Here is a 12,569-nt window from a genome sequence, read left to right as displayed (position 1 = left end):
AATGTTTCCATACAACAAAAGAATATCCTTAAGGGTAATGCTGGCTACTGTTCATCTAACCTGCCTGCAGCATGTCTGGAGACGAAACTTTACATTTGCTAACACTGAATGCCAACCCTTAATCCCTCATTAAGTTATTCAATGCGACTTGACAGCCCTGGATACAAAAGCGAACTTCGTCCTTCCTTTCTTAAAAGCCCATTCAAAATGAATTAATGTATTAATTCAAAACAATTGAGAAACGTAATATCTGTGAACTAGCGCTGGCCACCAACAGTGCAAAGCAAGAAATGAGCACTTCCGACACCAGCAAGTTATTTAGCTGTTTAGGAAACAGCATTTACTTGCATGTAGTAATAACCAGGGATGTTTTATAAATGCTCATTTTATGTGTACGCTGAGAAATACAGAGTAGGTTGAGAAGATATTGCATACTAAGATACACAAACGAGAATAAAGAAAACAAAGCACACAGGGCTAAGAGCCACGATGGGAATCACAAGCTGTTGGGAATCCCAATTGAGCAGAGTATTGTTGCATTCATTTTCCATATTAAACTGGTTGACCTCTGTGAGAACAAGGTGCTGGAGTCAGTGGCATAGCATGGGCGGTTGCCCCGGGTGCTAATTTGTTAGAGGCACAAAACTCCTACACCCAGTGCTGCCTCAATACAGTTGCATGTTTCCCTTGCTGGGCTTTGTTGAAAACGGCTTCTCTACACAAACCAGGAAATGACCTCTCCAGACAACGGAACGACTCTTCTTTTCTTATCTCTGCAGCTGCAACCTTCTGGGGGACATGGATGCCATTAGCCGTTCAATGTGCATGTGTACTCCCAGTGCTTTATTTATTTTAGGGGAAAAGGAACTGGTATTCACCATGAAATTGTTACAGTAAGTGCCACACTTTTAATACTGGGGGGGGGGGGGGTTGCCGGTACTGCATACTCTTGAGTACACCAGAACAAAGCACTGCATGCACCCATCTTCAAATATCTGAAGGGCTGTCACATGGAAGATGGAGCAAACTTATTTTCTCCTGCTCTGGAGGGTAGGACTTGAACCAATGGCTTCAAGTGACAAGAAAGGTAAAGGTAAAGGGACCCCTGACCATTAGGTCCAGTCATGACCAACTCTGGGGTCACGGCGCTCATCTCGCTTTATTGGCCGAGGGAGCCCGCGTACAGCTTCCGGGTCATGTGGCCAGCATGACTAAGCCACTTCTGGCGAACCAGAGCAGCGCACGGAAACGCCGTTTACCTTCCCACCAGAGCGGTACCTATTTATCTACTTGAACTTTGACATGCTTTCAAACTGCTAGGTTGGCAGGAGCTGGGATCGAGCAACGGGAGCTCACCCCTTTGCGGGGATTCGAACCGCTGGCCTTCTGATCGGCAAGTCCTAGGCTCTGTGGTTTAACCCACAGCGCCACCCACGTCCCTTTTCACAAGAAAGGAGATTCCCACTAAACATCAGGGAGAACTTGTTGACAGCAAGACCTATTTGACAGAGGAACCAACTCCCTAGGGAGGTGTTGGGAGTTTCCTTCATTGGAGGTTTTTAAGCAGAGGTTGGGTGGCCATCGGTCATGGACTTTTTAGTTGTAATTCCTGCATTGCAGGGGGTTAGACCAGATGAGCCTCGGGGGTCCCCCTCTCAACGCTACAATTCTACGGCTCTATGAAAACACAACTATAACAAATTCAATAACCAACAGTTGCTCTTTCATGATACACAGAATCAGTTATGTGAAGCAACAAGCTCATAGTACCCAACAGTAGAGCCATCCACAATGCATGATGAACAAGCCTTCTGTTCAATACAGAACAAAAAATGACAATGTAGCCATATATATATTCAACTATTCCATAATAGGCAGCCCAAGGTAGCTTTCCCTGGGAGTTCTTTCTGGTCTAGCTTTCAGATTAATCAACTCAAACCTGTAACTGGGAAGAATTGGGGAAGGGGGGATAATGGAGTTGTGATTTTTTTTGCTCCTGTAGCAGTCCATTCTCCCGATTCAGGAATGATTTATTGCCCTTTCTGCTGAAGTATCCATTTTAATTGGCCGAGCCTTCTAGAGATAGGATGTTTCAAAGCAAAATAAATTTGCCTAAACCATATGTTCAGCTTGGCACTGCCACCTCTCCTGAGAAATGGGGTGCCGGAAATAATGATGCATGTTTATATTTCGTGCAAATATTTGTTAAGGTCACTTATACACATTTAAAGTAAGTCTAGAGATGAATAAGAAAACCTTAACCAAATACTGTAGCATGAAATTGGCCAAATTAGTTTTCACCAGCACATCAGAAATCCTGCTTAACCTTTCAGAGGAAGAAAGAGAGGAATGGAAATACTAAGCGATAGTTCACATGTCCAAAAATGGGTAAAGGCTTTGCAGGGACATGTGCTCACTCTCACAAAACACAGCAGTGTCGAAAGATGTGTAAAAATGCAGTGTACACTAGGATGGTCATTTATGCATAGCCACCAAATGAGGACACAGATTTGCATAATATTTTTGTGTACATATTTATATGTCCTGCACAGATGCAAATTTAGATATAATTACCATAATTAAAATAGAAATATAATACATCTCACCATAGTGAGGAAGACTAACCAGGTGACCTGCATGCCTACTCATTCTGCTGGTCATTCTGCTAACGGCTGATGGGCAACTCCAAAGTGCCTGATCTTTCTTTTGAATGTTTTTAAATCTTTAAACCTGACAGACTGGGCAATGCTTCAAATTGGGGGCTGCCTCTGGCCAGCCCAGTGTACAGTGGTACCTCAGGTTAAGAACTTAATTCATTCCGGAGGTCCGTTCTTAACCTGAAACTGTTCTTAACCTGAAGCACCACTTTAGGTAATGGGGCCTCCTGCTGCTGCCGCACCACCGGAGCCAGATTTCTGTTCTCATCCTGAAGCAAAGTTCTTAACCCAAGGTACTATTTCTGGGTTAGCGGAGTCTGTAACCTGAAGCGTCTGTAACCTGAAGCATCTATAACCTGAGGTACCACTGTATAGATATTTTCACTTCATCTTGCCAGGCAATGAATGTCTATCTGAGCAAGATCAGGGCAACATCAAAAAGCTTTCTAGTGGGGGGAAGCTTTCCCTAGCAGGGCGAGCAGAATCAAGGAGAGGCGACCAAAGTGCAGAGTCAAGAATCTAAATCACAACGCATGAGGAAGTGAGGAACTAGGGCTGCTGTTTCTGCAGAGGCTGAGACATAACAGCTACTTTCTGAAAGCTAGATAAGTGCAAGCAGGCCACAGCTTCACAGTTCTGCAGCATTTATCATCATGCTGGAAGCACTACTGAGCCAAGTGGGAGAACATTTTTTTTTTAAAAAATTGTGCTAGAGGCTCAGAAAGAAAGACCCACCAGACAGCTGCTGGGAGGTAAGCTTGGAAAGCTGGCCAACAACTGCCGAGACCCCAGCTCAGAGCATGCCTGCAAGGAAACCTAAGAGAATTGTTCTGTCAGGTAGTAAATCAAGGGTTTTATGCTGCTGAAAATCACTGCCCTGGAGACAGAGGCTGGGAACCTCCAAAAACTTGTCCCTGTAAAAGTGTCTTAGGAGAACAGTTCTTTGCAAGTAGACCTAATTCACTGGCGTCTGGACCACTTGAAGACACTGAGGAGCGGCTCCTCTAAGATGAAAAGTTACAATGTTATGTGTTACTTAGATTAGAGGTAAGGACAGCAGGACATGACAGGTGTATAAAACAAACCTCTCTCAGAATAGTGAAATGTAGGGCTATTCAAATAAGATGATTGACATAAGGAGCCGGGGCGGCTTCTGTCAATCCGTGATGTATCGGAAAAATCGGGGCTATTGGCAGGTGTGGGGTTGTGAATAGAAGAAACAAGGTGCCCCCCTAAGGCAGGAGCTGATGGGCAGGGTGGTGGTAGCAGCAACACACTCTTCCCCCGCCCTGCGCCCCAGATGTTCCTCCTGAGCCCTCCAAAATGGCTAGGCTCAGGCTGCATAAGTATTATATCATAAATAAATGCAGCAACAACAAAAAAGGAAGAGAGCAAAGCAGAAACTCCTAGAGGAGAGCAGAAACTCATTTGACACAGTGTACCTTATAGCAAAAAATCACTTCTTTGAGATATGGGCCCATATCTTCAGCCTTCTAGGAAGAGCAGGCAGCTAGACACAACACATAGTAGTGTGGATTATGTTTGTTCTGCCTACTGATACAAAATAAAATCATCAGAGATACTATTCACATTGAGGGGGGGCATTCCATTTGCTGATTAGGGACTAGGGTATCTTATAGACTGCCTCTCCTGGTACGGACCAAGCAAATCATTATGATCTTCCAAGAGGACCCTGCTTGTTGTTCCACCACTAGCAGAATGTCAGTAAGTGACAATAAGGAAGCAGGTCTTCTTGGTGATAACACCTACCTTCTGGAATGCACCCTCCAAGGTAATTCATGAGGCAGACAGTAAAGACCTTTACATCATAGAATCATAGAGTTGCAAGGGACCACAAGGGTCATCTAGTCCAACCCCCTGCAGTTCAAGAATCTTTTGCCCAAACCCACAACTCCAGGATTAAGTCTTATGCTCTACTAACTGAGCTATTAAACTCATATATGCTTACACAAGCTATCCTGGACCGTTACTTTTTATTTTTGGTTAAGTACTCTTACTCAGTTTTATTTTCTCATACACCAATGTGTTTTGTTTTTGTTTAGTTTCTGGAAAATTTTATTGAATATTGTTTCTGAATGTATATATTTTAAAATGTAAACCAATTACAGCAGTCTCCGAAAATCAGAAGGGCTGTCAGCCAGAAAAAGAGCAGACTTGAGCCCCGTCGGCGCCATACATGTAAAGCACTTTAAGCAGTCATGGCTTCACACACACAGCCCCCCAGAAATCCTGGGAACTGTAGTTTGTTGAGGTGCTGAGAGTTGTTAGGAGATCCCTACTCATCTCATAGAAGTGCAATGCTTAGAGTTTCTTGATTAAAAGAAAAGGGTTGATCATTAAACCACTTTGTGAATTGTAGCTCTGTGAGATGAAAAGGGAGCTCCAAACAGCACTCTTACCAAACTAACACTGTTGTCATACCCTCCGACATTTCTCTGATGAAAATAGGGACATCCCATTCCATAATGATAATTTCACTATTTATACCCCACACATCTTGCTGGGTTGCCCCAGCCATTCTTGGCAGCTTTATATATATATATAAACATATATAAAAATATAATAAAACATTAAACAAGCTTCCCTATACAGGATTGCCTTCAGACGGCTTGGGGGTTGGATAACTCCATACCCTACAAATGAAAATAAGGACATCCTAAGGAAAAGTGAAACATTCTGGGATCAAATCAGAAACCAGGATGGCCTCTCTAAATCTGGGATGTACCTGGAGAAAAGGGACACTTAGAGGGTCTGTGTTGTATAGCCTGGCAAATATAAGGTTCTACACCAACCCCCTCCATCTTTATCTATGAATTCCATCCCATCACTGAGGGAGCCTAAGGATCCCACTCTTTAGTTAATGTGCACAAAACATATTGCAAAACAATCACCTCTTGAACATGTGGTAATAGTCTTCCACCCAGAGAGCTAATGCATTCAGTTGCTAGGCAGTTATAAGAGCTGTTGAGCTGTTTAATTAATTTAAAGGGAGGTAGTTATATGCAGGGATCCCAGAGAAGCTATAAATTCTGCATCCCACCTCCTGGAGCTCACAGTCACATTTTTTCCCTCTACACTGAATAAAATCTCTTCTCGTTTTTGACCTCAATCAGAATCACAGCCTTCCCTTATTCAAAGGACTCAGATCTCTGGGTTAAAAATCTGTGCTGTTAAACCTCATTTTGTTATCCATTGCAAAAAATGGTCTTATTTTTTTTTAAGATGCTCAGCACTTGAGAGGCAACAAAGTATAAACATAATACCAAAACCCTCCATCTCTTCAGAACTTTGTCTCTGAAGCATGTATCTTAGTGTTAATGTTTTAGTCTTATTATAAGTTATTGTACGTTTAAGTTAAGTCTGCTGCAACTGGATTTCTTGTGGGCAGTGCCAATCCTGTACAGTGGTACCTTGGGTTAAGTACTTAATTCATTCCAGAGGTCTGTTCTTAACCTGAAGCACCACTTTAGCTAATGGGGCCTCCTGCTGCTGCCGCGCCGCCAAAGCATGATTTCTGTTCTTATCCTGAAGCAAAGTTCTTAACCCGAGGTAATATTTCTGGGTTAGTGGAGTCTGTAACCTAAAGCGTATGTAACCCGAGGTACCACTGTATGTATTGGATTTGTGACCATTTTGCTTATTTGCCTTCAGTAGCAGTAAAGCTCTGCTGGATGAGATACAATTGCCTCTGGTCTATTTTGGTAGATCCTGCAATGTGTTTAAGTTTTTACTCTGCTAACTATATGTTGGATTTTATCTCTGGATAAATATGAGTAGAATTTATGACCATATTGTTAACTATAATAAATATAAATCTTTAATCTGAGCAACCCCCAGCCCCATGATCAGCTATGAAGGCACAGATCCATATGTGCTTGTTATTCTATAACCAAAATAGAAAAACCTTAAAGAAAAACCTTCCACAAATTAATTATTCCAGGATATTGCAATGCAAGCTTGCAACCCAAAGATCCGCCCATGTCTCTTGAACAGCCCCATAACTCCCAAAAGAGATATTCTTCCTGTACATAGAAGGCACTATACTTGTATGTAGATTGTCATGTTTGAGAACTATTCATCAGTGCTTTGTGGTCCAAATACACTCTAAGCACTATCACAAAATTCAGATAAGTGTAAGCTCTGAAGGCTATCTATGTTTCAATGAGCACATTAGCCCAGCAGACTAGATTCAGGCCACTTTATATCAGAATTCACAAATTCCCCAAGCATACAGTGGTACCTCAGGTTACATACACTTCAGGTTACATACGCTTCAGGTTACAGACTCTGCTAACCCAGAAATATTACCTCGGGTTAAGAACTTGCTTCAGGATGAGAACAGAAATCGTGCTCTGGCAGCGCGGCAGCAGCAGGAGGCCCCATTAGCTAAAGTGGTGCTTCAGGTTAAGAACGGACCTCCAGAACAAATTAAGTACTTAACCTGAGGTACCACTGTAAACCATTGAGAGGTATATCTTGGGTGAGTTTACATAGTAGTGTTTAAAGTCATTTAAACTAGTCTTCATTGCCCCATATTTTGATACAAAATTCCATAAATCAGTTGCACTTTGGGTGAAGAAATACAGCTTCCTTGAGCGAAGTAGTAAATGAAGCAGGAAGTCGCTGAAAGCAATCTTGGCTTCCAGGTAACAGTTCACATCATACAATACATATGCATGCAATCATCAACCATGATGATTTACATATGGATGACCAGGACGACATTTGGAAAGGGCAACAGAAAGTCCAACAAACTTATAGTTTCAGACTACATACAGTTTTTCTACAGAAGAGGCTATTCTATTCTATAGTATCTACAACAAATGTTTTTGAAACACACAGCTTCCCTCAATTTTTGCAATTCAGTTTTGAATATATAGCAAAGAGCAGCCCCTTAACTACTGTGTGAACCTCTTCTTCCCCTGTCCAACACACACACACACCCCTTAGGCACACATAATGGGGTCACCAGCTATTACCAACATGGATGTGCCTTCTGTGCAGGACTTTCATCAGATGTAAATCAGCCCTTAGGATCACCCCGTCAACATATATAGATTGCGAGAGCAGATCTGCAGAAATATCCAGGTCTACCAGCAGAAACGTGCATGAGGCTTTGACAATGAAGGTAATAAATTGAATTCTAACAAAAACCTTTCTGTTCTGCCAGATGGCTTGTGGTCTGAGTTCGTACAGTAAAGAGAGGGAGGATGTAAACCAGGCATAGTGAAGGATCAGTTACTGTTCAGGCTCCGGCTGTAAATCATGTGAAACTAGGCAAATGTACATTCCATCTGCAGCAATAATATTTAAGAGGGCACATGCATCTGAATGTAGTAGCATGAAACACCCACAAACACATCAATACATGCTTCTTGTTAATACTCACTGGCCCTTTTGAAACAAATACCACAGAGCTAGAGGCAATAGCCATTCCACCCCTGAGGCATCTACAAATCTCTTGACCAGGGCTGGCCCAAGACATTCTGACACCTGAGGCAAACCACAAAACAGCACCACTACGCCAGGGGAAAGGGGGCAGGTGAAGATTTACAAAGGAACAAGTTGGGAATGAGTATATGCAATCTGCAACAAAGGGAAGCCAAGGTTGCATTCAGCGACTTGCTGCCACGTGTACTACTTCACTCAAATCAACCTTACCTGATAGTGGGAATCAAAGCAAATGAAAGGGTCGGGGTCGGGGGGACTGTGGAAGCGGGGTAAAAATTGAAAGGGAGCAGAAAAGGGGACAACAGAAAAGGGGAAAATAACAGCATTCCCTTTAAATTAGGTGAGGTGTAAGAGGCATACGTTAGCTGCTGCCTTAGATGAAATGGAGAAATCATGGAGTGTTGAGGCAGCTTCTAGGCACAGTATTGATATGTTGTGGTTATGACCCTTCCAACTCCACAATTCTGTGATTCTATGATGATGCCATGAGAGGAAAAGGGAGAGGTGTAGGAGGAGGCTATATCTGGATAATCTTTCCTCCCCCATATGAAAGTTTTGGGGCAAAACTCAGCAATTTTGAGCCTCTGAAATGAGACTCTCAAACAGATAATGTGGCACCGCTGCCTCGCTTGCCAGTTGCTCCCAAAAAGAAATTAAAGCAGCCATCACAAATGCTTAACTATGGTTGAATGCAAATGAGCAGTGTGCTAGTACACGCTGCTCAAAAGTCCCTCTGTTTGCTCTTCCACCACTCCTGGACGTGCTGCACTGGGAGCAACAAACCACAATGCTTGGCATCCAAGCCCAGGCTCGTGCTTAGTTTCCCCCAAATGAACCACAAGCAGCAGGCCAAGAACAAACCCTGGCTACCACTTGTGCTTTGTTTGGAGAGAAACAAACCATTAGTCTGGGTTTGAATGACACGGCAAGCCAAGGCTTGCGGTTTGTTGCTCCCAGCATGGCCTGTGAGCAAAGTGAAGAGGGGGCTTTTGAGCAGTATGTCCCAGGACATGGCCCATTCACATGAAACCCTGATTAAAGATGCAATTGCTTAATTGTTTATCATGGTGTGGAAACCAGGCCAGTGATGAAAACCATTGATAAAATTACAACAGCAGTGGTTCTACAAAGAGCCTTATTATTTTCAATATAAATGTATTTTTGTTGTTGTAATTGAAATGGTAGATGGTATTTGCACATTCCAGGGGAAATGTGGCAGGGAGACTTTAAGAAAAACTGGGTTTTAATATGGAAAAATATGAAAGTGTAAGGCAGGTCAATTAATTTTGATTTTATACATTCCTTTTCCCGTTAGGGGATTACACCCAGTTGCAAATATTTAAATTATGCCTCCATTCACGTCACACATACATTTAGCTTGCTATTAAAGGTACCACCTTAGCAACAGACAGGGCAAATCATGATGAAAATCTCCACCTCAGTGGAACATATAGCCCATAAAAGTCTGCCAATGGTTTAATCCACAAACCAGTTGAACCAACTGAAGCAACATAAAGTACAGCGTTCTTTACACAGAAAACACTTCTGTGCGGGAATCACCCAGTGGGAATCTCTGTGTAGATGGTCACATGTGAACAATCATGCAGCAATGCACATGTGTGAGATCACAAGTTGTACTTCTTTCCATACAGCAATATTGTAACACCTGATATCACCATAATCTAGTTTGAGATTAGGCTGGAATCCTATGCTTATTTACCAGGTATTGTCCTGTTGGAACCCAGTGGGAAACGCTTTGTACTGTAAATGTAGGTGTTCTGGTTTAGCTACAATCAACTATTAATGCAGTATTCGGTTTGCCAACAGACCAGAAGATAACAGGCCTGGTTGATGTGTGTGATGTGCAAAAGTTGGCATATAATAAAGATAACCATTGTCTCACTTCACAATGGCTGCACAGCAAGCTGTTCTTATAGGCACAGCAGCAGTGGGTAGCTAAATAATTGACAAGCAACTAGCATAAGCTAGCACCCCCTCTATAGGCCAGGCATAGGCAAACTCGGCCTTCCAGATGTTTTGGGACTACAACTCCCATCATCCCTAGCTAACAGGGCCAGTGGCCATTCTGGATAGAGCTGGTGGAGGTTAGAGTCCAACAACATTCTGAGGGCACCATGCTGTCTGCTGCTGGTCTACAGTGACTGACAATGACTTCATAAGGTTTTAGAAAATAGTCCCTCCTAGCCGTACTTGGAGGAATTTAGGAACATCTGCATGCAAAGCATGTACTCTACCACTGAAGAACAACATAGGAACATAGGAAACAGACCCATTGGTCCTTCTAGCTTGGTACTGACTGGCACTGGGTCTCCAAGGTTTGCTGCAGGATTGTCTTCCAGTCCTACCTTGAGAAGCTAGGGACTTTATTCAGCTCCCATTCAGAATATTAACTAGCAGTTACATGAGGAACAGAGTGCTCTCTCGCTGTCTGATTCCCCCTGGGAATATAATCTGAGAAGAGCACTGTCATCTCTGTTCCCAACAGGAACTCTTGAACCTTTGCTAGCTCTTGCATGGTGCTGAGATGCTTCTTTCGCCCAACATCATAGGTTGATAACAGCACAAGCTTTTACTCCTTAGTTCTTTTCATTGTCAAGCAGCTGTTAAAGGCGCATAGGAACCCTGTCCAAAAAGGGGCGGGGAAGAAGTGGCAACCCTAAATAAATAAATATACAGAGATTTTCCTTCATTTCTGTGTAACTAGGAGCCATCAGGGCAAAGGAACCACACACACAAATACACATTAAAGTTATGGAGGTCAGACTAATTGCTTCAGAATAATTGCCATATTCCCACTGCCAAAAAACATCAGGACAACGTCTCCAATTCTCACAGAAGCCAACTTCAGCAAATATTCCTGGTCCACAATGTCCTTACCTTTGTGAAGTGCACCTGTTATGGCTAAGGTCCAACACATCCATAAGAGATTTTTTAACATCTTGACCTACAAAAAATGAAAACACAAAATAAATTAAATGTACTCTGCTGTGGTCTTATAAAAGCTTCTAAGTAAATACTTGATCTGGTAATTATATATATTTATCAAATTACAGGCTATTTCGTTGTCTTTATTCTAGCTCTTTAGACAAGTGGTTCTATCCAGTGGTGCCTTTCCATCCTAGTCACACAGACTGCAAGTGACAACTGCCATTAACATAGGTGTTTCCCCATAACCACATACAAGGAATCTCTCTTCTCTCATTATGCCTGTTATGGCTGATGTGTGTATAACCTAAACACAAAAGTTGAATGGTGCTTCAATATATATGGAATAATTGACAGTTTCATTTATTAATCAATTAAAAGTAAAGTCATATTATTGAGATTGGTTGATTAATTGTGATTAATATCCTTTAATTGGGGGACAGCCCTCTGCCATTTTTTGCTTCAGGTGCTCTAAGTCACCATGTGTCAAGAGTGGTGAAACCCAGACTAGCTCTCTCTTTCATGCTATACATTTAAACCACTTATATAGCACATGGCTTCCCCCAGAGAATCCTGGGAGCTGTAGGTTATGCCTCACAGAGCTGCACCTCTCGGTGCTCTTAACAAACTACAGTTCCCATAATTCTCCGGGGGAAGCCGTGTGCTTTCAATGTATGGTGTGTCCGATACCTTCATACTTCTTTGTCTACCTTCTGACACCCTCCAATAAAGGAGAAGATTCTCCCTTCAAATAGTACTTAGCAGTGGAAATTCATACTCCACCAACAAAGCACCTTATAAACTGTGGCTAAATATAGTTTTGTGCTTGGTCCACTACTTAGGATTCCCTGCCACTTGCCCTTCTTCTGGACCTTGCCTAAACACTTTCTTTTTTCCATCTCACCACTTCCTTTTTTCCCCTTGCTCCACAAAAAGAGCATACTTTATTTTGGAATTTCTATACTACAGGGAAAATGAGAGAAGCCTGATACCTAAAAACCCAACAACAACAACAGCCAGACCATAGTCACATTCTGAAACCAGTTTTGTTGGTTTATGTACATCAGAGATGGAGAAGCTGTAGCCTACTAGATGCTGCTGAACTAAAACTCCCATCATCCTGGACCACTTGCCATGCTGCCTGCGGCTGACAAGACTTTATAAGTCCAACCAAATCTGGAGGTGTACAGGTTCCTCCCCTTCAGCCCAATTTAGATGGACAGATCAGGAGAGGCAGAGAAAAGGACAGGGGAAACATGATAAAGAATATAATGAGAAAGGAAATCGTTAAGATGATCAGTTTCTTTCTCTCTCTTTCTCTTGGAGTTTAGCAACAGCAATGAAGCAGAGGAAGCGCATGATGGTGTTTCCAGAAAACATTTCCTTCACATTCACTGCTGAGCTTAGATTTCCAGTATAACATGATCAGAACTGCAGGAAACAAATCACCCACATTCATCACTGTCAAGTAGTATTAGTAATGCAGTGGTAGTT

The 12,569-nt window shown here is 42.5% G+C and overlaps 1 protein-coding gene across 7 annotated transcripts in view; it reads right to left on the bottom strand.

Annotated features, from left to right (window-relative positions):
• VCAN (versican) overlaps window positions 1–12,569 on the bottom strand; it is a 131,927-nt gene that overhangs the window by 101,569 nt on the left and 17,789 nt on the right. For all 7 annotated transcript variants that reach the window (XM_053408706.1, XM_053408709.1, XM_053408708.1 and 4 more), the window contains exon 2: window positions 11,028–11,094. In XM_053408706.1, the coding sequence (XP_053264681.1) occupies window positions 11,028–11,088 (61 nt within the window). In that variant the 5' untranslated portion in view covers window positions 11,089–11,094. The remainder of the gene's footprint in view (window positions 1–11,027; window positions 11,095–12,569) is intronic.

The sequence above is a fragment of the Podarcis raffonei genome, chromosome 11 (assembly GCF_027172205.1).
Source record: "Podarcis raffonei isolate rPodRaf1 chromosome 11, rPodRaf1.pri, whole genome shotgun sequence".
Taxonomy (NCBI): Eukaryota; Metazoa; Chordata; class Lepidosauria; order Squamata; family Lacertidae; genus Podarcis; species Podarcis raffonei.
Note: the sequence above shows the minus strand (reverse complement) of the source record. Positions and strands in the feature narration are given on the sequence as shown.